Raw genomic sequence first — 24,024 nt, forward strand, 5'->3', positions numbered from 1 at the left:
GCAATCCGCAAAGACCAAGAAGCCCGAGGATGACATTTCAAACATGACGGCGAACAAACGTGGAATAAACACAACAGTCAGACTGTTCTCGAAACGTAAATAGGACTGGATTAAGCAAAATCCGCAGTATAGGAGAAACCACGGAACTCTTCTTGCATAGCTTGAGAAAGAACTAAACCAGGGGACATTTGTGATTAGTATCCGGATATGTAACTTGATAGGGAGTTAGCCTTACCTGACTGCACAGGAGTCAAAACGGGTGTGACACTGGTGAATTCCTGGTCGAAGTTGCTGGTATCGGTTGGGTTGCTGATGGTGGGCATAAATGGTGGGGGAATCCGCTTGTGGTAGATATCATCCCAGTTGACATTCCGGAAGAAAGCGTGGGACATCACCTCCTGGGCGTCCGTAGGTCCAGAGCCCAGTCTCAGCTCCGGCTCACGGGTCAATAGCTTCTGGAGAATCGAGACAGAATCCCGAGGCATATGGATGGGGTAAAGAGGCTCATCAGCGAGAATAGCGTCGTAAATCTCGTCCTCATCTTCACCACGGAATGGAGACTGCTGCAAGAGCATCTGATAGATTAGAACACCAAAGGCCCACCAGTCCACTGCTCGGCCGTATTTCTTATCCAAGAGAATCTTTTTCCATGTCAGTATCCAGTGAAGATTTTTTTTTTTTTAAAAAAAAAAGAAAAATAAGGGAGGGCATACTTCAGGTGCCATGAACTCGGGAGTACCACAGAAGGTGCTCGTGGTTGATCCATACCACATGTTCTCCTTGCACAGGCCGTAATCTCCAATTTTGATGTGACCATCCAAAGTCAAAAGAATATTGTCGAGCTTCAAGTCACGATAAATGACACCATTTTCGTGGAAATACTTGAGTGCCAGCAGAACTTCGGAAGCATAGAATCTGTAGAGTTTGTCAGCTTAATTTTTTTTTTTTGTGCCATGTATACATAGTTTTCGTTGGAAGGACATACTGTGCTCGCTTAAGGCCGAACTGGCCTCGCTGAATATGCAGCATGAGATCGCCACCACTAATATATTCCATGACGAAATAAACACGAGTTTCTGTTTGGAAGCAAGCATGCAGATTGAGAAGGAATGGGTGGCGCTCCTTGTTGGCAACCAAGAACACTCGCTTCTCGGACTTTGTGCTTTCAACTTCATCATTCTCGATAATAAATTCCTTCTTGAGCACCTTGATCGCATACAGCTTCTTAGTAGCCTTAGTTTCTGCCAGCATGACTTTTCCGAAATTACCCTTTCCAAGAACAGCAAGGAAATTGAAGTGATCGAGCCCGATTCTGACCTTTGGCTGCTGTGGGGGAATTTCCTCTTTCACTGCGACCTGTTGTTGCATCATTGGCATTGACTGCTGCGGCTGCGGCTGCGGCTGCGGCTGTGGAGGCACGGTGTAAGGCGCTGGTGCCGTAACCTTCTGCATGGGCGGTGGCGGCATGCTCTGTTGCTGGTAGGAGGCGTATGCAGCTGGATCATAATGAGCATGGGCTGGTGGTGGGGGTTGTGCAGGACGAGAGTTATCTGTTTATTTCCAGGCAGATTAATGATAGCTCTATTGACCCGAGGATCGAGGAAATTTAACATACCAGGCATCTGCTGCTGAGTGCGAAGTCCGGCCGCTGCAGCAGCCGCCGCGGCGACAGGGCTTGATGAAGAAGTTCGGGGGGGCAGTTGCTGTCGTTGGGCGGCGGTGGGAGACTGTGGGGGCATATAAGAAGTAGCTGCGGCGCTCACAGCTTCCGCAGAGGGTTGCCGTTGAGGTGCATACGGGGCTTCGGTAGGTTTCGGCGAGTAAGCCTGAGGTGGACCACTAGGCCGAAGGGTATGGCCACTAAGACCGGAGCTGACAGAGGCAGACTGTTTATGATTCTTGGCGCGGATCAGCGTGTCTATAATCTGGTTGGCAGCTTCCATCGTCATGCCGCAGAAATCGGGCACAAGATGAGTGCATTGGGCGTGACAAGTAAGACCGCACTCTGTCAAAAAAAAAAAAAAAAAAAAAAAAAAAGGCGTTAGTTCTCAAGAACGATAATTTTAGGTTGAATCAACAAATATACCTGAGCAGCGCTTGGCGCTCTTTCGCCCGAAAGGCAGTAGGTAACCGCAATGACAACACCAGTTGGCGGAGATATTGGCAAAACTCTCGAATCGATGTGGGATGCGGTGATTAATCTTCTCCTCGTCGGGGTCCGTTTCATAGTTTGCTTTGCTGATACATTTGGTGACAACCTTTGGGTAGCATTTGCGGTGGCAAGTATATTTGCAGTCGGCACATTGCATGCCTGCAGCATATTTCAAGAAATCACCGCACAGCGCACAGCGCATGATATTGTAAAACTGTTGCGTGACAAATTTGTGACCCTGTTTCTCGTGAACCTCCTCCTTCCTTTGGCGAACGGCACCTTGACGGTTGAGACCAATGTCGAATGGTCGCCGGTCCTTCAATTGTTTGGCTATATGACATGTTAGTTTTGGTTAAAAGGAGGGAAGGCATAATAAAAGAATTACCAAAGCTCATTGATAGTTGGATTCTACCCACTGGTTCCAAGGCAAACCACGCATCGATCATCAACGGTTCACCTTGAGTAGCCCCACCCTGGGATGGAGCAGTTGAATAGCCTCCGGAGCCGGGACGCCCAGAGGATCCTGGAGGTCCAGCAGAATCCATTCGTCCAGGACCACCACCTGGGTGCTCCATCTTATCTGCGGAGACCCAGCCTGAAGCATTGAACTCGCTCTCAATCTTCTTGCGACGCATTTCCTCCGCAATATCAGAAATACGCAGCCAAAGCATGCCAATAGGAGTAGGCCGGTCGCCAGATTTGTCGTACACAGTAAGCTCGATCTCGTTGGCCTTGTCGATGTCAATGTTGAAAATTTCGTCCTGCCACCGATCGGACCGAGTCGCCTTTGTCCTAGCTTTAATGTTGTCCTCAACCTTCACAATAACGAATGTCTCGGGGCCTCTGGAGAATCTCGAGCTGGTAGCATGATCAACATCCTGGACAGCTTGGATGCGCATTGTTAAAAGACCGGTCAGAGGCTTGCGCAGGTTAGGAGTGCTTAAACTTTCATCTGTACAAGCAGATATTAGCCTCCAAAGGTCAATATACGAAATTGGTGGACAGCCAGGTAGAAGTGATAAAAGACGGAGAGCGTACCATCAGGGGTATCTGCTGATTCAATATCAACGTGGAGATCCTCATATCGCTTGAGAGCCTGCTTTAGAAGCTGGATCTTCTGGTTACTCTCGATCCGTCGACCCTCAGCATCCGCACGACTTTTCCTGTCACCTTCATCCTGATAAAGGCGAACCATTTTTTCGATACCAGCCTTGTACTGTTTTTCCACGCTCAGTTTAAATTCGAGCTGGGATAGCATGAGCTGAATCTTGGGGCCCAAGTAAGGTGTATCGTATTTTATCAAGTCTGGAAAAGTTATCTGGGGTCAGCCTCTACCATCCATCCCCAGTCACAATAATTCTCTGACCTACCAAGCTTGGTATAATTCGGGCGAGCCTTGGGTACGGGCGCGAATGGTCGAGGGTCCTTAAAAGGAGCCCCCGGCGGCATAGAACCGGTTCCTGGCTGCGCATACGGTCCTGAGGCGTCCCCATAACCCTGGCCAAAATCCTTGGGGGGAGGGGCAGGGCCGTCTTCAGGGTTAGGTGGCAGACGTTTGTCGGTCGGAGAACCACCGCCGCCCTCCTGCTCCATTCGGCGAATCTGCAGCTCCCGCATCTTTTCCTCCAGATAAGCGATATTCTTCCGGCCATCACGAATATTCGCATCGACTCGCTGTTGCACCAAAGGGTTATCGGTCGACTGTCGCATGTTGGTCGCGGCGGTGATGAGGGCTTTTTCCCGCTCGATCTTGCGGTAGACCGAGGCGATGAGATCGTCCCCGTCCATGGTGAAGGTGGCCTAACCTAGAGAGAATGGACTGTGGGAACAAATTCGTGGGGAAGATAATTAGGCGACACCAACCAAGGGGAGAAAAATGACAAGGAGGAGAAGGGGAGGGGAGGGAAAAGAGAAGGAGATAGGAGGTGTGAGAAGAATGAAGTTCAGTAAGGTAGGTGTGTCAAGGTAGATTGGGCGGGAGTGTGGAGTTGAAAGAAGAGAAGCCGTCGCGGGGCTTTTGTTGACAGTTGCAGGGCAGAGAAGAGGGGAGGGGGTGAAAAGTCAATAATAATATAGTGAACAACAAGAATAAGAATCCGTCATCCGTTCTCAAGGCAGAAAGGAGGTAGTAGTTATCCAGTCAGCGTCTTTTTCAATTCCTCCACACATGTGAGACATCCCATGAGTCGATGACGAGGAAGAAAAGGCCCGGTTTCTCGTGGCAAATCGACAAACAAGAGAGAGAGAGAGAGAGAGAGAGAGAGAGAGAGAGAAAGAACAGAAAGAACAAGTTTTACGTGGTGTGGTGCCTGCCGTTGGTTATGGTACGGTGTCCGGCAAGATTCCAGACTGCTCTGGGTCCAGTCTAGGACTACAGGGAAAATAATAATAATAAGTTCGAGAAAAGAGCAAGGTAGGTTATACATACATAGTGATCCCTCTTGACTCATGGAATGTGGAATGATTGTGTAACTCATCTCCATCCTTATCTAACGAATCTACTCCGGACCAGATCCAACGAGGGTCAAATGCAAAAAGGCTTAAAGAGTCCGTCCCTCCCTCATTGGACCCTAATGCTGACTTTCCAAGAAAAGTACATAACTAACTAACTAGCATACGGCTATCTTGCAGGATGAGACAGAACAATGAAAAAGACATGCCCCTTGCTGGTCACCGATTCTGAGGAATTTATCAATGCATCTCAGCGGCATGTGCTGCTGTTCTAGAGACAGGATGTCCCCTCTTATGCCTTGCTGTGATGATCTACGCAGTGTGAAACAATGTGGGATGAGAGAGAACTCTCATATATAATCCCAAGCATGGCTACAGCTGTGACTATCGAGTAAATGAGCCTGATCGACACTCTGAGCCCATTTCCAAATTCCTGGTAGTTTGGAGGCTGTATGGATTGGATGCTGGGCAGGTACTTACTCCGTACAGCAAGGTCTTTCCATATGGGGTTTAGCGCTCTCACGTGGGATAATTCTACACAGGAAATGAGAAAAACCTCATTTTCAACCATCCACAATGTGTTAGGCCTTTAACCGCCCCTTGTTGTTTAGAAGTCAAATAAACGCCGGTCACGGGAATAAGAAAAGCCAAAATATTTCCTCCGCCAGTTTGTTTTTCCTCCACAATGGCGCCTCCTCGTCGCAAAGTACTTGCAACCGCCGAAGAAACCTTGTTCCCCCCCGATGAGTTGCTTCCAGGGCAGCAGGTCGCACGACTGATCAAGGCCACCGGAAACAATATCTACTCCGTCGAATTCGCTTCGAGAGAAACGGCCCTGGTCGAGCTACCAGCCAGGTTTCGATCCACCTTTTGGATGAAGCGAGGCTCCTTTGTGCTGGTGGACACCAACGCGCTCGAGGATCGGGACAATAAGCTTCGGGGAGAGATCATCAATATTGTTCGTGATGAAAAAGCCTGGCGCAAAACTCCATACTGGTGAGGGAATAAGTAAGAACCCGGGTGGCTTCTCGCTAACACCCTTGCAAGGCCGAAAGAATTCGTTCGCCAGCCCGTCTCGGTATCCGACGATGAAGAGGAATCTAATGTCGGCAAAATGCCCTCATCCGATGAGTCTGACGCATAATGGAGAGTCAAACAAGCCACCGGTTTCCTATCATGGATATTCTTTAGCTGCGAAAGCACCCAGCTGATCATTCCGTCCCCCACATATACGTATCCTGCATCCTTTCTGACCGGACGCCGGCGCAAATCGGTAAAGTTCAAACGCCCAGTTTACTGGATATGTTCTTTGCTGGTGGGCTTGTAAGATGAGGTGCTGAACGCGCGGTTCCTGTTCATGAGAACTCCTAGCACCTGGATGGAAAGCGAAAGAACAACAACCATGGAACTTTGGTTTGTGCTTGGATAAACGTTCCAAGCCCACTCTTGCAACGCCCATAAGATATACACAAGAATTGGATGAAAGCCAGCGCGCCAGAGGAGGAAAGGAGATGCCCACGCAAGATAGGCGAAAAACTGGTAATGGAGTGACCTTGCGCACAGCAGGCCAATGCACAGGGATGATAATATCGCCGTCATCACGAAAGACGGTGACAGATCTGTTCTCTTTTGGTACTGCCCAGTCACAAAGTTTCTGATAAAGTTCTGGATGTTAGACCCAGAAGGCTTCAGCCAGCTTGTAGCAACAAAAACTCCCAGTAAAAGGATATGCAAGCCTAAGAGACCCAGGGCGAAGTCCCTAGACAGGAACAATTCTTCCCCGACAAATCTCCAGTTCACAGTCCACTTAAACATAAACTGCCTTGTTAGCTCAAAAGCGCGTGAGAGATAACCTGCCGGATTTGTCTGCAAAAATGGTATTGCAAGCAGAACCTAACTCCATGTTAGTAGACACCCTTTGTAGACGATACAATATCAGATACGGCTACGCACCTGAATACCGACAGCCACGCCACCCAATCTGATACAGGGCCCAATAGATAGACTGAGCGCGAGTAACACCGCAATCGCCGGCGCAAGAAGGAGTAAGGGCATTTTTATCCCGAGCCCGATCGACCACACGATAACACCGAGTGACCACCTGCGATGCTGAAAGAAGAGAATCGCAACCCACATCGCAAGCGCCGCCAGACCATCGTTGAAAAGACGGAGCATGAAAATGCTATGTAATCTTTTGGAGAGGACAAGGAGAGGAAACAAATACGGCGGGGCTCCGGAGCGCCGGTAGCATGCCATCACAACGGTTAGGGCTATAAGGTAGAGGAAAGCGAAGATGATCTGGCCAAAAACAATGTCGTGGCCGTTATCGGTAAGATGGTAAAGTAATGAATAGCCGTACACATGGGCGGCGGGATAGACGAGGGGTCCTGTGGAGCCTTTAATCTGGGTGTAGTCTCGCTCTCCGGAGAGATATAGTGATATCTGTTGCATGTAGGTAGTCCAGTCGATCTCGGTGTCTGTGTTGCAGCGCAATGTCAGTAAGGTGCCCAGAAAGCAAAGGAGAGAGAGTGGATGGGCTTACATGGGACCTTCCAGATAATGAGAACGCAAAGAAAAGCATCCCCGATATTGAGAAGAGGAGCTATCCATTTACTATGCTTGGGGTTGAGGCAAATATCGCCTACGAGCTGTGTGAGCGTCATTGTCGATGTTGATGATGATGATGATGAGGATGATGATGAACAGCTTCATAGAAGCTTCAAGTATCTGGCCTTAGGCCGAGGGAGCCAATCATGTTTGTCTGGTTTGGGATTAGCGTCTAGCTTCGCCCCGGCGAGATTTTCCCGGGCAAATTGAGCTACATATACAAAGGCTTGAATCATATGATCATTTGAAAGAATCATTGTGTTTTTAATGGGACAAAAATTATTGATTCAGATACAGGCACACACCATTTTTATCACAAATCATGGCTAGGTGGTGGTATATGTACATGGGTATATATATCGCTGGTATGACCCTTAATTAGGAGCTGCCTCATATATCAAAGGCACAATCAATCCAACAAGAGTATCATGGCTTCGTTCGCAAATTCTTCCTCAATTCCACTAGAATTCCAAGCCTCTTTCATCTGTATCATTGGTTCTGCTGTCCAGCGATATCTGGTTGACGGCCTTCTCCCCGCTGCAATGTTGTTCGGTTAGGAAATCCAAGCAATTCGCCTATGACTCCAGTCGGTTTAGGCACTGGGCACTCTCGTCCAGGTTTAGATAGTTGTTCCGCTTCTTCCTCTAGTTGCAGAAATGTCGACACTTCTTCATCTGGGGTTGGGGAGGTCTGGGAAAGGGCAGTCTCCTCTTGTCCTAGCATATCGGCATCCTTCCGTCTCCTCCTTCGGACTCTCTGGATTTGTTGTCCATCGGATGTAATGATCATCTCGGAATCGGCGAATGTGCGACGTGGAGCAGGACAAGGAAATATGTGTGGCATACCAACAACCAACAGTGACGCTAGTAATGTGCCCGCAAAAAGACCGGTCGTCGACCGTGATCGGGGATGTAAATGAGGAGGCATTTTCGAGGAAATTGAATGCTAATTTTCTGTCGCTATAAGAGGGCTCGACTGGCCATGTAGATGTAGGCAATTGATGGCCTTAGTGGTGCTTCGCGACGCTAAGTTAGGGAGGGTAGTCCACAGGGTTACCAGGAAGTATCGGTAAACGTCGAGGTAGGGGAAGGAGAAGAATCAAATCATAGACGAATTAAACCGCTCTCCGAGACGACATGGCGCCCTCAATGGCAATGCTGGAGGGAGAGTCGGTCCTGCGTTCACCGGATGAAGCCGCATTCAAGGACCGCAGGGAGGAAGGAAGAATTCGGTCTCGTCTTGGCGATCAGATCTAATCTTATCTTCGCCTCCTATGATTGGCCATCGCCCTCCTCGCCAGCAAAACGCGAATCTGCCTGGAGAACCTGAGGCGCGAAAAGCCTCCAAGTTTGCTATCAGCAGAGCTCTCGGCGCCTCTTCTTTCCACATATTCTTTCACCTTTCGTTCACCTTTCTTCTTTTTACGCCCAGCAGAAGATTTTTCGCACAGGAAAAAAAAAAAAAAAAAACATGACTGCGCCTTTTCCACACACTTAGTGGATTGTTCTCTTCTACCCTGAGTCAAACTGTCGTCCTCCCACTCCCCCGCCCGCTGATTGCTCTTGGAAGGCCCAGGACCCACCAAATACCTTATCCCTCTCCTCTCAAACTCGGCTATCCCCTCAAAGCTAGCTCTTTAAGGTGCACTGAGCTACTATGAGCGACCTTGATAGGTATTTCAAGCGGATGATCCCTCCATCGCCAAGATTTCCAGCTGACATCTGTCTGTTTTCCTTGCTTCTAGGGCGATCGCCCAACTTCGCGCCTGTCGCCTAATCCCCGAGGCCCAAGTCCGTGAACTGTGCTATAAAGCGCGCGAACTTTTGATCGAGGAAGGAAATGTGGTTTGCGTTGATGCTCCGGTCACGATATGCGGGGACATCCATGGTCAATTCCATGATCTGATGGAGCTCTTCCGCGTCGGCGGGGATGTTCCTGATACCAATTATCTTTTTATGGGAGACTTTGTCGACCGCGGATTCTACTCGCTAGAATCGTTCCTTCTGCTTCTTTGTCTCAAAGTCCGCTATCCTGACCGTATCACGTTGATTCGAGGAAATCACGAGTCTCGGCAGATCACCACGGTGTATGGCTTTTACGACGAGTGTATTCGCAAATATGGTAGCGCCAATGTGTGGAGATACTGCTGTGAGGTATTCGACTACCTGGCGCTGGGTGCCTTGGTTCTCGGAGCTAGCGCAGAACTGGAGCCTACAGAGCCGGTCTTCAACGATACTACGCAGTCCACCATGTCCGCAGAGGACGGCGAGCTAGAGACTGAAGTGTTGAATTCCAAGGGCGATGTTACTATGAGCACATATCGAGCGAAGCAGAGATATTCGTCCGATACATCTACGGATACCAGCAGCATTTCACCTCCAAGGGATATATCTGCTGCGCCCGGTCAAGCGCCGATGAGATCCGGCGCGCCCGGAACAGGAGCCTCTGGCGATGGAGCGGGTAGCTATTCCAGCAGGACAGGAGCGGTACTCTGCGTTCACGGCGGGCTCTCACCTCTTATCGATACGGTGGACAAAATTCGTCTAATCGACAGGAAACAAGAGGTACCGCATGAAGGGGCCATGTGTGATTTGCTTTGGTCGGACCCTGACGAAATCGACGGCTGGGGTTTAAGCCCTCGAGGAGCTGGTTTTTTGTTTGGTGCAGATATTGTGAAGCAATTCAACTACAAAAATGATCTATCCCTAATTGCTCGTGCTCATCAGCTTGTCATGGAGGGCTACAAAGAGATGTTTGACGGCGGGATCGTCACTGTTTGGTCAGCCCCGAATTACTGTTACCGATGTGGGAATGTTGCAGCCATCTTAGAGCTTGGCGAAGACACAAGTAATGGGGGCACGGTGGTGAGGAGTAACGGGGATTACGGACGCAGCAATGGAATTCTAACCGCGTCTGTGGAGCGGCCATCCTTGCGGAGTCCTGGGAGAAGATATAGGGTCTTTGAGGCCGCTGCGCAGGATACAAGAGGTATGCCTGCAAAGAAGCCTGTTGCTGATTATTTCCTGGTAAGTCTTTCTTTTCTTTTCTTTTTTTTTTTTTTTTTTCACTTTGTGCTGACCATGATTTACAATAGTGATACCATATGACCCATCTTTTCATTTTTTTTTTTTTTGTTTCTTCTTCTTCTTCTCTTCTTCTTCTTCTTCTTCTTCTTCTTAGCCTCAGAGTCCTAGCTGCATTCTTATATAGGCCGGCCCATTCTCATCCATTGTGACCCTTACCTCTTCAATCGCGCCTCATCTCATTCCATCTTCTCTTCCTGTCCTCTCCCCCAACATGATTCTTCATACCTGATTTCTAGCCTCTGAGAATGATGACCACTTTAGATACTTGAATCTATGAGCGGTTGTAGCTCACTACTACTACTACTACTACTACTACTACTACTACTTCGCTTCTTAAACGTGGATCTTGCACCATAACATAACATGACATGACATGACATGATTAACTAACCCTAATCTAATCTAATCTAATTGTAAGTAAGCTCTTGGTAGCTCACTAAACATATTGCAGTTCGTTCTAGCCCCGCAGAAAAGCTCTATCCACTTCCCACAACTGATCTTTTACTACTGCTAGGGGAATATGATGTTTGTTTACTAGGTAGGGCATGGCATGGCTTGTCTCGGAGTTCTTCTTAGGATCTTCATCTATGTCAGTTGGCGCGTAAGGTTTGCATTGGGTAATTATGTTGCTTTCAGACTTTGAAATGACCTTGTTAGGCATTTCTGGATCTGGATCAGTCAGTCTCTATTAATATTAATATTAATAAAAATAATAACAATAACAATAATAACAATAACAAGAAGAAGAAGAAGAGGTATAATGCAGCTCGGCTCCATACGTCCAAGTTGAACCAACACAACGGCCTTGATGGCTCCTCCGCTCCATGTAATATTTCACAAGGAAAAAGGGGAGAGGGTATCTCATTAACACGTCGCATCTCACGGAGACCTCAATTTACATTCTCTCCTCATAACAGATTGCTTCTGTTTCCCATCGTCAAAATTCATCCACTCCGTCGTCTCAAACCCAGCACTTTGATAGAGCTTAACACCAGCATTCGAGGCTTCCAGTCCAGCTGCGATGCCCTCTTCGTCGGCACGGTCAAGGCCCCATTGAAGCAACCGTTTCCCAACCCCTTTCTTTTGAGCCGTGGGATCAACGCCAAGAAAGTTCAGGTACCATGATTCTTTGGGCTGGCGAGCTCTAACGGATTCAACTTCTTCATCAAGGAGCTTGAACTTTTTTCTGGAGAATGATCTGCGGGCTGGGCTGAGGGTGACGGTATGAGCGAGTTTGAGGCTGAGGTTTAGTCGTCCGAGTTCTAACAGAAGGTTGGGTCATTAGTTTATTTGGATCGTGTATATGTGTATTTAATGTTTAGGGCTTTACTTTTGGAAAAGCTGGTGCCCTGCCATCTTCTAGCTGCTTCAGAATCCCCTCGTCGCTCCCAAACAGCAAACCCGGCTATTTTGTTGGTTTGTGTCTCGGCATCGTAGATACTGGCAGCGAAGATGAATTTCCCGGGTTCCAGAAACTCCATGTCCAGAATTATCTTCCACAAGATGAGGAAATCCTCCGGGTGTGTTTGACCACCAGGGAAGAGCCAGGAGAAAAGCGGGTCGTTTTGCCAGGCACTTGCTGCGATGCGACATAACGGCTCCAGCTCCTCGCGAAGCTTAATTTCGTGTAGAGTGACCTCAGGCATTAGTGGCAGATTAAAATTTCGTAATTTATGTTGACGGCTTTCCTCATGGTGGAAGGATGGCATTCACTTAGTATTTAAGCAACCCCTGTTGATGTACGGAGTATAGCCGTTTCGAAACTAAGGTGGGCCATCGCCGAGAAGGTTTCCTGATCTGGCTAACCCGTCGAATGAGCAGACCACAGTAACCAGTTAGAGCCCATCAAAATTAGGCACCACTGTGCCAAAGAGATCCATGACCTCTAAACCGGGAAAGACCATATCATCGACCGAAGTGCCGAAGTCCAAAGGAAAGCTCAGAGGTTCAATAAGCATTTGTTCTTCATTTAGTTGCTGTACAGATCCCCACAAGTAATGCATTACCAATCAGTATTTTCCCTTGATCTTCAAAAAGGATTGCGCTCGTCTTACACTAGCAGAAATATAGCCTGATGACGGCCAATCCTGAGGCGGTATGCCTGATCTTTGACTGATAGTTTCAGCGGCTTCATCATTTGTCTGTTCCTGAACTGACGACACCGACTTCCGCACAAAGGATCGGCCAATATAGGCAAACTCCATGAACATGGAGCTAGGGAAAAAGCCTTTCGTCGCATATTCAAGGGAGCTAAAGTATCCAGCAGACGCCTCTAGTAAGGAGAGATTCCCTGGGGTCTCTTTGTGAGTCGGGTTATGAATCACAAGGTCAAATAGAATAAAGAGAGCTGAAAGAGGCATGAAGACGAGAATACTAAGTGAATTAGCTGCAGTCATGATAGAGAGCAATGAAAACATACAAAAGAGGAATATTTGGCTCTATGCAAATGACTCTTGTTAGTTCAACAATTGCTCTAGCTGAATCCATCATATTCTTCGTTGCAGTGAGCGACTGCGGGGAACTCTGTTCCCGAGTAATGTGAAGCTTCAACCGACATAAAGCTATCTGAAGCTCGTGGTAATGGAAGTGAATTCGAAGAGCTGCGATAATCTCATGGGGGTTTTGAAACGACTCGGTGCGGAGTTCATGCCCTGGTCGAAAATGACTCGGAATATCTTGTCGCTGATGCTCCAGTATTTCCTCGATTTGATCGATTTTTGACAGGTATGACAGCTTAGAATTTGTAGTTGCGTTTATAGAGAATAGTTCAGTAAAGGTCCGAGAGTATAATCTAGCAACCCTGATTGAGGCCAGGAACCAGTCGAAGCCATCAAAAATCGCATCCGGAATAAAAGGCACGGGGGAGCCAATATCGGAATCAAATATTAACTGTATTCATCTTAGTTTTTGAATTAAACAAGCAGAGTATAACTTACCGATGTTGTTCCATGATGAAATGAGACGGTTTTCTCAATGTAGTATATCACCCAGAAAGCTCGACAGCGCGCAGCCTGATCCGTGCCAGCAGCGGCTTTGTTCAACTCAGCTCTCTGGGCCATACGGGCGGCTTCTGAGATAATCTTTCCCTGGATCTGCATGCACGACAAGTTTAGGGAAAAAATCGCCTATGGAGGTCAGTATCGTTCTTTCGACTGGCGATAGGGATTTTTACCATTGATGTAACTGCCTATAAATCGAGTGAGACAGGGGTCTGAATAATATACACAAATTTCACATACCTGAACTTCTAGTAGTTCTGTATTCAACTGCAGTACTTTTGGGAATAAGTCTAGAGCTACTCGAAAGAGCTTCCAGGCTTCTCCATTGCCAGGTTCAAAAGAACCTCCACCGTGAAACTGGCATCCAAGGGCTAAAATTGTATGGTACAGCGTAGCCCAAGGGATGCAGTTCACAAGATCTGATGCTAAATCGGGGCTGAACGCTCGTCTCTCAAACTCTAGACGATCCAAGAAGGGATGCAGGGGATGAACTTGTTGGAAATAAACTGTTGAAGTGTGAGTTGAGTGAATATGCCGCATTTCTCAAGTTAGAATACATACCTTTGATGAAAAGACGAGCTCTTTCTGGTGCAATCCTTAAGGTGTCTTCGGGTCTTTTCCAGATACCAGAAGGCCCCGAGCTGCGATTGGTGCCGCTTAACCCAGATCGCACAGCATCAGAGATCCGCTCTATCAGGTTTTTGATTGCATTGTCTCCTATGCGGCTCGAGAGAGCCTTCATACGACTTTCTGAGAAGAAGCTCACACTTGAGCTGGCAACTGTCTCAATGTGTGAGGAGAGCATCCATAGCCGACCCGACAGGGACTAGTTGACAACGTACGGTAATTTTCGTTGGCCTTGAACGAACTCATAAGCATTAAGCCTGATTCAAGAGGAAATCTCCAACTTACCCTCAAAACACCCGAAACATTTTGTGTCCGACCAGTAGATTGTCGCGTATCTAGCAATTGGTCAACGTATAGACGGTTCAAGGAACCCTTCTTTCTTGCATCCTGCGAAATAGGTGACAATATCACACTTCCCGCGTCTCCTAACGGCCAAAGGTTAGAACGCGCCTCAATGGAAGTCTCTCGCGGCACAAACCTCTTGTGGACGAGGAGACGGCCGTTTGGATGCTTTGCTCCGCTGGGGGTGGGTCAGCGACCTGGCCATCAGTCGACGGGAATCTCGGATCCTTGAATTTCCTCTTCAGCGGACTAAATACACAGGCGTGGCCTTTTTTCTGTTTGAGATGGGTCAGTTACTACCTTTTACGCTGGTTAATCCAGGTACATACCTGGCAATTCACACATGCAGGGTCGGACTTTCTAGATTCTTCTGCAAAGTATTCATTCAATATACACGGTCCAGAAGCATCCAGGGGGTTGTTCTTACTCAGACATCTGACTTTCCGTGACTTGCAGCTATCACAAACTAGCGAAAGCCGTGAGTGAAGCATTCTCACAAGGATCGTTGTAACTCTTCTTCTGGAGTGTGCTGTTGGTGCTCCAACGCCGCCAGGTGGAAGCAGCAACATCACATGATCAGGAGGGACACCTTTTACACACATCAAGAAAGATATTAACAATTAATCAAGAACAGGAAGCTACAAAATAATAATTCATTGCTTTTCGTACGCAAACATATTTCCCATGAGAGATCTTGAACCCCTCCAGATCCGCTATTCTAGTGGTTGACTAGTGTACTCCAAAGTAGATGGCTGTAGTACATACGACTCTGTAGACCCATCTTGAATTCGGAATCCCGGAAGCTGGACATATATATATAGATCAATGATAGCCCTAAGCCATGACTTATCATTGGCTTACTCTGTACGAAGCTTCAATTAGAAATATAGAATATCCCAGGTTAAATGGCGTATTTCCGCCTGAAAAGCCCCCCCCCTAAAAAAAAACCATACACTGCACAAGGATGTCAGATTCTACCCCAATCCCGAACTGTCAAGCCTATGATCCCAGTATCGCCAATGAATACGGATACCGGCCTTCCCTGGCAGCCGGGATCGTGTTCTGTGCTCTATTCGGCGTGTCCATGATTCTTCACACCGTACAGGCAACATTTCAAAGAACATGGTGGTGTTATGTATTCTCAGTTGGCTGTCTGGGTACGTCAAAACACGGACATTCTGACCCTCATATCTGATCTGATCTTATATATATATATATATATATATATTTGTATATATATAGTTGAAATCCTAGGCTGGGCCGGACGCACCTGGTCAGCCGCTTGTCCATACGACCTCAACGCCTTCTTGATGCAGATCGCAACCTTGATCATCGGTAAGAAACCCCCAAGCCCTATGTACCTACCTCCCTCCCTCCCTCCCTCATAACCAACTATTTTTTATTTTTTTTTCCTTCTAACGTTCAGCTACAACACGACCTACACACGCACACACACACACACATACAGCCCCGACCTTCTTCACAGCCGGCACATATGTAATCCTGGGCCAATTCATCCAGTTCATAGGCCCCGAGTCTTCCTTCCTCACGCCCAACCTGTACCTCTGGGTCTTCTGCACCTGCGATATAATCTCGCTCGTCGTCCAAGCCATCGGCGGCGGAATGGCCGCAACCGCCCTCTCCGCAAACAGCGACACCACCCCAGGAACAGACATCATGGTCGCCGGCGTGGTGTTCCAAATGGCCGCCATCACCGTGTTTCTTGCCTGCGCGGTCGACTTCATGCACCGCGTTATGCGGAGGCGGCTCGCGTATCTAATCACAAGGGAGATGCGGGTTCTGCTGGCGGCGACGGCGTTCTCCATCACCTGTGTCTATGTAAGGAGTATCTATCGGACTATCGAGCTGGTTCAGGGCTGGACGGGCTATTTGATTACGCACGAGCGGTATTTTATTGCGTTGGATGGCGCCATGATGGCTGCCGCGGTGGGAGTGTTTAATTTGATTCATCCGGGGCGGTTGTCGTCGCCTGCTGGAGGGAGAAGAACGTATACAGTGCGTTGGGGGCAGGTACTAAGTTCTAGGTAGTACCTACCTATAGATTAGTTTGTGTGTTATTTGAGGGTTAATCGGCGTTCTATGGATTTTGTTATAGTGTATAATATAATACTATTCCAATTTGAATATAGATAATCAGCCCCCCGAGATAACGAACTAACCTGGAAAGTTCAATTAAGCCATCGAGTTAGCCTCGGGAGTTCAAAAGGTTGAAACCATATAATACGCTGTTCCAAATAATTTTCATCAGAACTACCTTCAATTGTAGTTTGACCTATTGTGTACTTCAAGGTTGTACTTAGCTTAGGGCGTAAAGCCTATCAGTATGTGGAAACGTAGAACTGGGGGGACTCTTCCGGAAAGTCTCCGGAAAACCCAGCGAAATATATAGCTGTATATAGCACAATGTGGAGACGAAAGGAAAGAAGCCAAGGGTATATATATCATCACATCATCAAGTCGTGAGTTTTCAACTGAACCAGTAGTTCTAGAAGTAGAACTTCCTCCAAGAAATGCCCATCGTGTTATTGTGTATAATTACTGGAGAACATCAAATGACTTTGATCGCTGGGGTTATGAGAACCGTCCGAGTCCTGACCAGAACCTGTAATGTGAGGAACTCCAGCTAGTGTTGGATGAGGTTGGACAGGTCTCAAGCCACTTTCCGACTCGAATGCCTGTGAAGTAGTGGGCATGCTATTCTCAAAGCGCCAATCTAGCGGTGCACCAGCAGCCATACTAGCATTCCACGCTTGGGTCCATTCACCTGTTCCAAAGTGCAGTGAATTTACTTCGCGGGACCACCAGTCTTGGCTCTCTTCAACAAGGTTCTCTGGCCCATCGAGTCCGGTCATTGGGGAAGAGCTAGATGTCGAGGGAACCTTGTGGTTGGCAGTGAAAGCATGCATCTGGGTTTCATCAGGACCATACCACTGATTCTGTAGCGGAAGTTGACTAGGCGGTGTGGAGGTATAGCTATTAGATACGGGGCGTAGGTAGGTAGGTTCCGGTAGTTGCGTTTCGTTTCGCGCGAGTTGCGCTCCAAACGATCGCTCCGCTGAACGCATGGCGGAAATCGAGAGCGAAGTTGGAAGAGAGGATGAGTATAAAGGGCCAATAGGCCCCGGAACCGCAAGGCCTGGTTGGAGAGACGAATCTGGGGGTTCAGGTGCAGAAGAATGCACTGCTGGTGGAGGTAGATGGCTCATTGTCAGAGGAGGTAGTTGAACAATGTTGGCAGGCGGTGACTCCCCAGAGGCCGATGGCGATGTTGCTTGGTCCCACGAGCCCCAGGAACCCCACTGTGCGTGTGTTTGTTCAAAGATGATGATCGCCTCCTTTGGCAGTTCGACCTGCCATTTATTGGCAGATATGTCAAGAATCCGAAGTGTTCGCCGAGCACAAAGCCAGAATTCTCCCATCTCCTCGAGATGTCGAAGTCCGTGAATGACGTCTCTTTGAGCGATTTTCTCGGGCAAGTTTAGTAGATGGATTGTCAAGGCAGTGTGCGCAATGTAGACTACAATATTGCAGACTTGCTTTAAGCCATATGCACGTTTGTAAACGCGGAGCAGTTTTGAAATTCCAGTGGCAGCCTGGGTGCATAGTTTGCGGGGAGAGACATGCTGCGGGAGTGGGGATGTGGACTTGGTGTACTTTAAGAAGGGACGATAGAGATGAATAATGAGGAGTTGATAGAACATGCTGCGTACTGTTTAGTTTCTGTAGTTCGTCATTAGGCGGTTATCAACTCACTGCATAACGAGCGCCTGAGGAAGTTGTCCCTCTTTTGGTTCGAGTTCCTTTGGGAGACCCTTTTTCCAAGCCTCCAACCTGGTATGGATTCCAGTGAGGTTTTTCAGCTCCGCTTGTTTCGATGTCGGTTTTTCCTTGGGTGTTAGGTCGTAGAAGAAGACTATCAAATCCCCGCTAATCTCACAGAGTTTAGAAAGTTGAACAGAAACTGCTCGGGTTCGGGAGGGTTGTGTGAGTTCACGATTGGGCCCATCATCTGAGTAAGGCGACCATAACGACGATTCCTCATTGGGGAAGATATCAACTTTGGACACGCTGGAGTTGGCCGTTGTGAATTGGGGTTGCCGGCCGAGATAGTTGGACCAGCACCTGTGACGGTTAGCATTCCAGGGCTTGCGACCATCATAAATTGCCAGCAAAAAACGTACTTATCAAACAGAAAGCAGCCCCAAAACGTAATCCGGCGTGCATCCACTTCTTCTTCACCAAGGTCGCGTGTTCCTAGACTAGTGGATTCAAGGTTCAACCCTAAGTCAAAAGCCATGCGGAAGCTCATTCCACTGTACACCCAGCCTTTGCCCTCACGGCCACATCCAGCTTCTCTCACTGACATAAGGGCTAGAGCCTGCACCGTACACAGTTTTGAGTTTACCAGCTCGTCGTTGTCAAGAATCAGCCTTTTCGCCTCCTGGAAGAAGTGATCGCCAGCTGTTGCGGGATTATCTGGATCCTCACGGGCATCTGGCCAGGAACTAAAGTGGCAGCCCAAAGCCAACATCGCGTTGACCAAGAAGGAAGAGCAGTATTGGCTTGAAACCCCGCGAACATAATCGCGGTAGAAGAGCTCTTTAGATAGTGTGGTGAAGAATGGGTAATGCCACGTGAAGTACATGGTCAGTAGGTGACTAGTCAGTTGCTCATCATCTGTGACTCTCGTCCATTGCGCGACAGCACTTTCAATGTTGTTGTCCAGTTGCTGATTATTTAGTCCTGGATTGAATTCGTTCAGCTCCGACCCAGGAGGTAGAAAAATGAGATTTGACGTTCCCCCGATAAACTTCCGAGACCCGTCTAACATGAGATTGCTCATCTTGCCCGCTAATTCAGCCTCAAACTGGTCAGTTTGCGTTGGCATATCGTCATCTGTTGGCGCGGCTTCGCCAGAGGCAGGTGATGATCCGCTTTCCCGGTCCAAGACTGATTGCGCCACATCTTCCAGGTTATCGCAAGATCGAATCTGTCGAACCAACTCGAAAGCATCCTCCTCCTCCTCATAGTTGAGCAACGCTTGTATCAGAGTCAGCAGGGTTGTATTTTTTGTTCTAAGCGTATCTGTCTCCTTTTTGTAGACCCCCTTCCGGCGGTGATCAGAGTTCGGATCATAAACGCCTAGATATGATGTTAGCTTTACCGGTGCCATCATGACGACGCTGAGGGGTGGTGAAATACAAGGTGTATGGTAGACAGAGGAACAAGCCGCGCAGCTGGGAAGGTTTCCGTCGCACTTTAGTAAAAAAGCCCATGTTAGTTCAGTGATATTGTGGCACGTAATCGGGCCTTAGATTCAATACCTTGGATTTTCTCCTGCGACATGCAATACATGCTGTGCTCACACAGCGGCGTTTCGATGAAGGAGCAATGCCCGCTTTTGTTCCTGGCGCTCTTGCCGACAACTTTGCTCGAGATCCTTCGATGGGTTCCGGGGTTATATTATCCTCCATTGTTGTCAAATCCAGACAGATATATTCGGAGAAAGCTTGAAACTAGGGGAGACCATGCTTGTCGTACGAACAATTCACTCTGCTGGGAGGGGGGATGGAAGCGGGAACAAGGAGGGAGGGGAGGTCCCAAAGGCCAAAATCAAGATGAGCCGCAAAGTACAGGGGTTACTATCGACAAGATGTGCTTAACAATTGGACGAATCCGAGGAGCGGTCGCAGGTGTGTTAGTCGGCTTATTGGTATGGATGCGGAGGAGACACTATAAGGATTATGCGCCATCGATCAGCTCCATACCTAAGGCTCACGATAATAAGGTCAGAATCGGTATATCTCAACTCACGGATCTCGTTCACAGGGTCAAATAGGATCTATCCTCCACGACTTGTTGTGGTCAGTGACCCGCAAGTGGAGGTGGGCAATGACGGAAGAGAGGGGAAAGCAGATTCGATAATGACTGGAGGACCATACATGGGCTGCAGGGAGTCTAAGATGAGGGGATGATAAGAAGGTGCTGAGATTGCCAAGAGATGGCAACCTGCAATGGCTTAAGCCGGCGCAAAATAGCAGCAGAAACTCAGCTGGGGATCTGATGATCTGCTATTGCGTCCCATGGGGTTGGATCCATGGATGAAAATCTACAAAAAGCTTTTTCTCATCTATGACCGTTAGCATATGGCTGACTAAGGAGGCCCAGACTGACTTGTCGTGGCTCAGAGTATAAATCAAAGTATGGGAGGACGGTGTACACTTCCAATATCATTAGAGTTAAAAAAGTCCAGAAGATATACCTAGTATACTCTTGAGTTTGGAGTCAAGATATACGGTTGATATGTGGTGTCGTGGTTCCTTTGTACTTTTGTCGCATAACAGGAGGGTTTCTAGGCTTAGCTTACTACAATTATGCTCAGTGAATTACTAAAGACTAGTCAGGCTGGGTTCATATGGTTTACTGCGGAATCAAGACTTGTGCATTAGTAATGAACGACATAAATAAACAACCGTTATGGAAGATGATAGAAAGAATGTAGGCAAGAAGCCATTGCCCTAAGTAGGCGAGGATCGGGTTGGGCAGGCAGACACCCCCTCCTATCTCAATTAGTCAATTATACGATAAAGTAGAAATTAAAGAGGATAACGTAACACTAGAAAAATCGAAATGTTCTTCTTGTGGGGCTGCAGGATTAATGTATTTCAACCAATGTACTCGGGTCTGACGAGGTGGTGATTACCGGTATAGAACGGGGCAATTGTGTAATGTATTGTAAAGTCCCAGTTGTTTTCGCCCAAATTAATCCATGGATCCCTGGAAATGGCCCCAACTATCCTTGGTTCTTCTCTAATTAGCCGAATCAAGTAACTCTACGCAGAGATAAGCCTATCCGTGGACTTCAAGTACAGATACCCAATGAATAATGGTAATGGAAATACAAACCGTGTCAGACTCTTACAGAAGGGCCTACCTACCACCCGACCCGATAATACGGTCAAACCCTGTCAAACTGAAAACTGCCGTCACTTCCGCCGGCTCCCTTCTGGGTTTAGTGTGGGAAATGTGGTAAATGTATAGAGTAAGTGGCTTTCTTCCTTATCGCTCCAACCGAAACTCTTAGGATCCTTTTCTTCACCTCCGCCTGACGTCGCACTCGACTCTCGTGTGTCTCACTCTTTTTTGTCTCTTATCTATAACTATCCATCGCAGTTGACTTCCATCCTTTATCTACGGAGTACATCCTATCTTATCCACAACTTCGTTCTTTCAAGTCTTCGCTCCACCCGGTTTTTTTCCCTCTTGTAATCCCCGGGATCTGCTAGTCGCGTGCCTGCATACAACCCCGGCAGTTTCCCGCATCGGGTATCCTGCGCTTAACGCTTTCGTTCACTAGTCGTGGATTCCTGCCAACGCAGCAAAATACCCAACCCTGCGGCAGTTCAGTGTCGACCTATCATCTATTTATCACCAAAATAATCCCCTTTGGGGGTGCCTCCAGATCCGACTCTTTTTCTTCCTCTCCCTCTCCCTTTCCTTTCCCTTCTCCCTCTATATCTTCTTCCCATCCATGTATCTCGCCCGGACTCTCGACCAGAGTGCCTCATCAGGCTTGAACCGATTTTCTTCCAACCCCTGTCGTGGGTATAGTGTTTAAAGATGATGGTCCCTAGGGCTTTTCTCTTTAGCTCGGTGTCTTCTCCGATGCCCTCTCAACGAAATGGGAAGCAGAGTACCCAACATTCGAAAAGGTCGATCGATATCGTCTCGATACAGGACGATTCAGCACTCCAACTACCCTCCGAAAAGATGTCACAGACGATGCACACCAGCCCGGTGGTGATTCCTCCTAAGCGCAGCCCACGGGTAACATCGCCACACAGGGAGCCTGTACGAAAAGGTTACAAAACATCGAGGAGAGGCGGAGTCACATCCCGGGCATCGTCACCCCCTCAGGGGGACCACCGCCCCATCCCCTCATCCATTGCATCGATCCTGGAGGCCACCGCAATCCCCGTTCCACGACGAAACTGGACCGTTCGCGAGTCGCGCAAGCTTCCCCGTGGGAACCATGTGCACGATTTTAGCAAGCTGTTGATGGATGGGGTTGATGATCAGGTGCTGGAAAGCACGGGGAATACTGCTCTTGATATCCTCCTCAGTCCTCCTGATGACGGGGAGAGATCTGCTATCACAAGCGATTGTGACAGTGAGACACTGTCATTCTCTGCTCGTTCCATGTCTATCAGCTCGATACCTTCCCTAGACAACGACTTAGATACGCCATCTAGCCTTCCCTTGCCGTATACTCCATCAAGCCAACGAAGTCCATCTGAAAGGATATTACGGCGCCCGTCACATCCCGAGAGCTGCGGTTTGGATCATCCACTCCTGGAGGTCGAATCGTCAGACTCTGAAGATGGACATACAATTACTAGCCAAAGATCGTCCCCGTTAAACTCAAAACCACCTAAATCCCGTATCTCTTCGCGATCGTTCCCCCGTTTGGGGTCTTTCAAATCAAACTTGACGGCGTCGTTGCGTGCGATTAAATCGGCGGCTCAAACGGTATCTACCTTTGCATCACCTTCAGTGCAACCCGATGATTTCCTCACGCGATCGTTGTTCACTATCACGCCTGAAATGACAGACGACCGTAGGCCACCTCCGATGAATGAGCCACCCTCTCCAGCTCTCCGGCGATATCTGAATCCGATTATGGTTTCGCCAGCGGAAATGTACTCGTATCAGGATCAACCGCATGAGTCCCTTGACACGCGCAACAGTCCCATCTCTGTTCAAATGCAGACATACAATCGTTCGGGTAAACGCGGCTTTCGGAGAGGCAGCTTCCAATTCTCTGGCTCCAAAGGCCGCAGTCGACAGTTTTTGCCCTTTGATCCAGAAATGCCGGCTATTTCGCGGCAACGAGAGCCTCGGGAAAATAGCGACTTTCTGCGCATGGTGGCCCTCGAGATGAATATGAGACGCAAGGGCAAACTTCGCGACGACCTTCCTACACGAGCTAAAGTCTGGCTACCTCCTCGTAAAGGTAGCCAAACTCGAGTCCCTCCTTACGATTACGAAGAAGACGATGAAGAAGCCGCAATTCCATCCCGATGGGTTGGTATTTCTGCGGAGTCTTTTTAACACAGCTGTCTTTGTTGAACTTTCATTCCCTATTTTCTTTTCTTTTCTTTTCTTTCCTTTCCCCCGCTTTGTTCTGTATAGCGCCTGGCGTCGGTTTTGGGCATCATATTCTTATTTTGGATTGTACACGTATATTGGGTACCACTTGGACTGGGAAGCATTGCTAGAGGATGGATAAGGTGTTTTTTGGGTGGAGTTAGCATCTACACATCACTATAAGCCTGGAATCATTTGCATCGCATGTATTCCTACTTTCCTACGTATTTCATCATTATTTCCGAGTTTGTCCTGATACATGATGTATACATAAGCGCGCAAGCCACCTCAACTAGAGTTTGTCGGGTTAAATGAACATGTTGTGATTTTATTATCTTCGTACATTTTAACTGGTCTGGTTATAGGATAAGGGATGCATGCCCTACACCGGATAGGTATGTACCTAAATACTATCCACCTACCTATTATGGAGTAGGGTTGGGTTGTTTCGAAAATAATTCCATTTAGAAAGCACTAATTAACAGTGACTACTTTTATGTATGGCGTAAGGACTACGGAGGATGGTTAGGCTCAATCCACTTTTTTATTAAAAAAAAAAAAAAAAAAAAAAAAACCAAGCACAATGCCACAA

The 24,024-nt window shown here is 48.0% G+C and overlaps 11 protein-coding genes across 11 annotated transcripts; 5 read left to right on the forward strand and 6 right to left on the reverse strand.

Annotated features, from left to right (window-relative positions):
- Positions 1–110: 110 nt before the first annotated feature.
- pkcA (protein kinase c) lies at positions 111–3,940 on the reverse strand (the record flags this gene model as incomplete). The annotated part of the gene is made up of 9 exons (XM_040893305.1): positions 111–172; positions 236–641; positions 714–915; positions 986–1,550; positions 1,616–2,005; positions 2,087–2,482; positions 2,538–3,104; positions 3,191–3,457; positions 3,523–3,940. 9 exons carry the CDS (start codon positions 3,938–3,940, stop codon positions 111–113), a joined length of 3,273 nt encoding a protein of 1,090 aa, XP_040756865.1.
- Positions 3,941–5,288: 1,348 nt separating this feature from the next.
- On the forward strand, positions 5,289–5,747 carry P175DRAFT_0506935 (putative eukaryotic translation initiation factor eIF1a-like protein; the record flags this gene model as incomplete). Its single annotated transcript, XM_040898232.1, has 2 exons — positions 5,289–5,599; positions 5,651–5,747. 2 exons carry the CDS (start codon positions 5,289–5,291, stop codon positions 5,745–5,747), a joined length of 408 nt encoding a protein of 135 aa, XP_040756866.1.
- Positions 5,748–5,896: 149 nt separating this feature from the next.
- alg3 (dolichyl-P-Man:Man(5)GlcNAc(2)-PP-dolichol alpha-1,3-mannosyltransferase) lies at positions 5,897–7,266 on the reverse strand (the record flags this gene model as incomplete). The annotated part of the gene is made up of 3 exons (XM_040893299.1): positions 5,897–6,496; positions 6,557–7,080; positions 7,146–7,266. The coding sequence occupies 3 exons, from the start codon at positions 7,264–7,266 to the stop codon at positions 5,897–5,899; spliced, it is 1,245 nt and encodes a 414-aa protein (XP_040756867.1).
- Positions 7,267–7,476: 210 nt separating this feature from the next.
- P175DRAFT_0498583 (uncharacterized protein) lies at positions 7,477–8,396 on the reverse strand. Its single transcript, XM_040896536.1, has one exon. The coding sequence runs from the start codon at positions 8,135–8,137 to the stop codon at positions 7,700–7,702; it is 438 nt and encodes a 145-aa protein (XP_040756868.1). The 5' UTR covers positions 8,138–8,396; the 3' UTR covers positions 7,477–7,699.
- A 276-nt stretch (positions 8,397–8,672) lies between these two features.
- P175DRAFT_0514195 (serine/threonine-protein phosphatase) lies at positions 8,673–10,610 on the forward strand. Its single transcript, XM_040898797.1, has 3 exons — positions 8,673–8,883; positions 8,955–10,236; positions 10,305–10,610. The coding sequence occupies exons 1-3, from the start codon at positions 8,867–8,869 to the stop codon at positions 10,305–10,307; spliced, it is 1,302 nt and encodes a 433-aa protein (XP_040756869.1). The 5' UTR covers positions 8,673–8,866; the 3' UTR covers positions 10,308–10,610.
- A 565-nt stretch (positions 10,611–11,175) lies between these two features.
- On the reverse strand, positions 11,176–11,942 carry P175DRAFT_0426071 (GNAT family N-acetyltransferase; the record flags this gene model as incomplete). The annotated part of the gene is made up of 2 exons (XM_040893144.1): positions 11,176–11,558; positions 11,627–11,942. 2 exons carry the CDS (start codon positions 11,940–11,942, stop codon positions 11,176–11,178), a joined length of 699 nt encoding a protein of 232 aa, XP_040756870.1.
- A 213-nt stretch (positions 11,943–12,155) lies between these two features.
- P175DRAFT_080487 (Zn(II)2Cys6 transcription factor) lies at positions 12,156–15,131 on the reverse strand. The gene is made up of 10 exons (XM_040901105.1): positions 14,594–15,131; positions 14,401–14,539; positions 14,208–14,347; positions 14,138–14,153; positions 13,857–14,075; positions 13,536–13,801; positions 13,469–13,483; positions 13,233–13,421; positions 12,716–13,185; positions 12,156–12,669 (listed from the first exon to the last, which is right to left on the reverse strand). The coding sequence occupies exons 1-10, from the start codon at positions 14,864–14,866 to the stop codon at positions 12,306–12,308; spliced, it is 2,091 nt and encodes a 696-aa protein (XP_040756871.1). The 5' UTR covers positions 14,867–15,131; the 3' UTR covers positions 12,156–12,305.
- P175DRAFT_0498586 (RTA1 domain-containing protein) lies at positions 14,943–16,424 on the forward strand. Its single transcript, XM_040896537.1, has 3 exons — positions 14,943–15,421; positions 15,507–15,599; positions 15,733–16,424. Exons 1-3 carry the CDS (start codon positions 15,229–15,231, stop codon positions 16,311–16,313), a joined length of 867 nt encoding a protein of 288 aa, XP_040756872.1. The 5' UTR covers positions 14,943–15,228; the 3' UTR covers positions 16,314–16,424.
- P175DRAFT_0472874 (putative C6 transcription factor (NirA)) lies at positions 16,377–20,228 on the reverse strand. The gene is made up of 5 exons (XM_040895145.1): positions 19,610–20,228; positions 19,488–19,542; positions 18,467–19,427; positions 18,039–18,407; positions 16,377–17,987 (listed from the first exon to the last, which is right to left on the reverse strand). The coding sequence occupies exons 1-5, from the start codon at positions 19,757–19,759 to the stop codon at positions 16,808–16,810; spliced, it is 2,715 nt and encodes a 904-aa protein (XP_040756873.1). The 5' UTR covers positions 19,760–20,228; the 3' UTR covers positions 16,377–16,807.
- On the forward strand, positions 19,893–20,228 carry P175DRAFT_0498588 (uncharacterized protein). Its single transcript, XM_040896538.1, has one exon. The coding sequence runs from the start codon at positions 19,939–19,941 to the stop codon at positions 20,122–20,124; it is 186 nt and encodes a 61-aa protein (XP_040756874.1). The 5' UTR covers positions 19,893–19,938; the 3' UTR covers positions 20,125–20,228.
- A 1,677-nt stretch (positions 20,229–21,905) lies between these two features.
- On the forward strand, positions 21,906–23,396 carry P175DRAFT_0506942 (uncharacterized protein; the record flags this gene model as incomplete). The annotated part of the gene is made up of 1 exon (XM_040898233.1): positions 21,906–23,396. One exon carries the CDS (start codon positions 21,906–21,908, stop codon positions 23,394–23,396), a length of 1,491 nt encoding a protein of 496 aa, XP_040756875.1.
- Positions 23,397–24,024: the final 628 nt, after the last annotated feature.

The sequence above is a fragment of the Aspergillus ochraceoroseus genome (genome assembly GCF_002846915.1).
Source record: "Aspergillus ochraceoroseus IBT 24754 chromosome Unknown P175scaffold_1, whole genome shotgun sequence".
In the NCBI taxonomy this organism is placed as follows: domain Eukaryota; kingdom Fungi; phylum Ascomycota; class Eurotiomycetes; order Eurotiales; family Aspergillaceae; genus Aspergillus; species Aspergillus ochraceoroseus.

Excerpts from the sequence above, each read along its gene's own strand:
- P175DRAFT_0498583 (XM_040896536.1), bottom strand. The coding sequence starts at position 8,137 with ATGCCTCCTCATTTACATCCCCGATCACGGTCGACGACCGGTCTTTTT.
- P175DRAFT_080487 (XM_040901105.1), bottom strand. The coding sequence starts at position 14,866 with ATGTGTGTAAAAGGTGTCCCTCCTGATCATGTGATGTTGCTGCTTCCA. Across the intron at positions 14,348-14,400 it reads CGTCTCCTCGTCCACAAGAG|GAGACGCGGGAAGTGTGATA; the intron begins GTTTGTGCCGCG and ends TTTGGCCGTTAG. Across the intron at positions 12,670-12,715 it reads GAGCCAAATATTCCTCTTTT|TATTCTCGTCTTCATGCCTC; the intron begins GTATGTTTTCAT and ends TAATTCACTTAG.
- P175DRAFT_0498586 (XM_040896537.1), top strand. The coding sequence starts at position 15,229 with ATGTCAGATTCTACCCCAATCCCGAACTGTCAAGCCTATGATCCCAGT. Across the intron at positions 15,422-15,506 it reads ATTCTCAGTTGGCTGTCTGG|TTGAAATCCTAGGCTGGGCC; the intron begins GTACGTCAAAAC and ends GTATATATATAG. Across the intron at positions 15,600-15,732 it reads GATCGCAACCTTGATCATCG|CCCCGACCTTCTTCACAGCC; the intron begins GTAAGAAACCCC and ends ACACACATACAG.
- P175DRAFT_0472874 (XM_040895145.1), bottom strand. The coding sequence starts at position 19,759 with ATGGAGGATAATATAACCCCGGAACCCATCGAAGGATCTCGAGCAAAG. Across the intron at positions 19,428-19,487 it reads CTCTGTCTACCATACACCTT|GCGTTTATGATCCGAACTCT; the intron begins GTATTTCACCAC and ends CATCATATCTAG. Across the intron at positions 18,408-18,466 it reads GGCTGCTTTCTGTTTGATAA|GTGCTGGTCCAACTATCTCG; the intron begins GTACGTTTTTTG and ends TAACCGTCACAG.
- P175DRAFT_0498588 (XM_040896538.1), top strand. The coding sequence starts at position 19,939 with ATGTGCTTAACAATTGGACGAATCCGAGGAGCGGTCGCAGGTGTGTTA.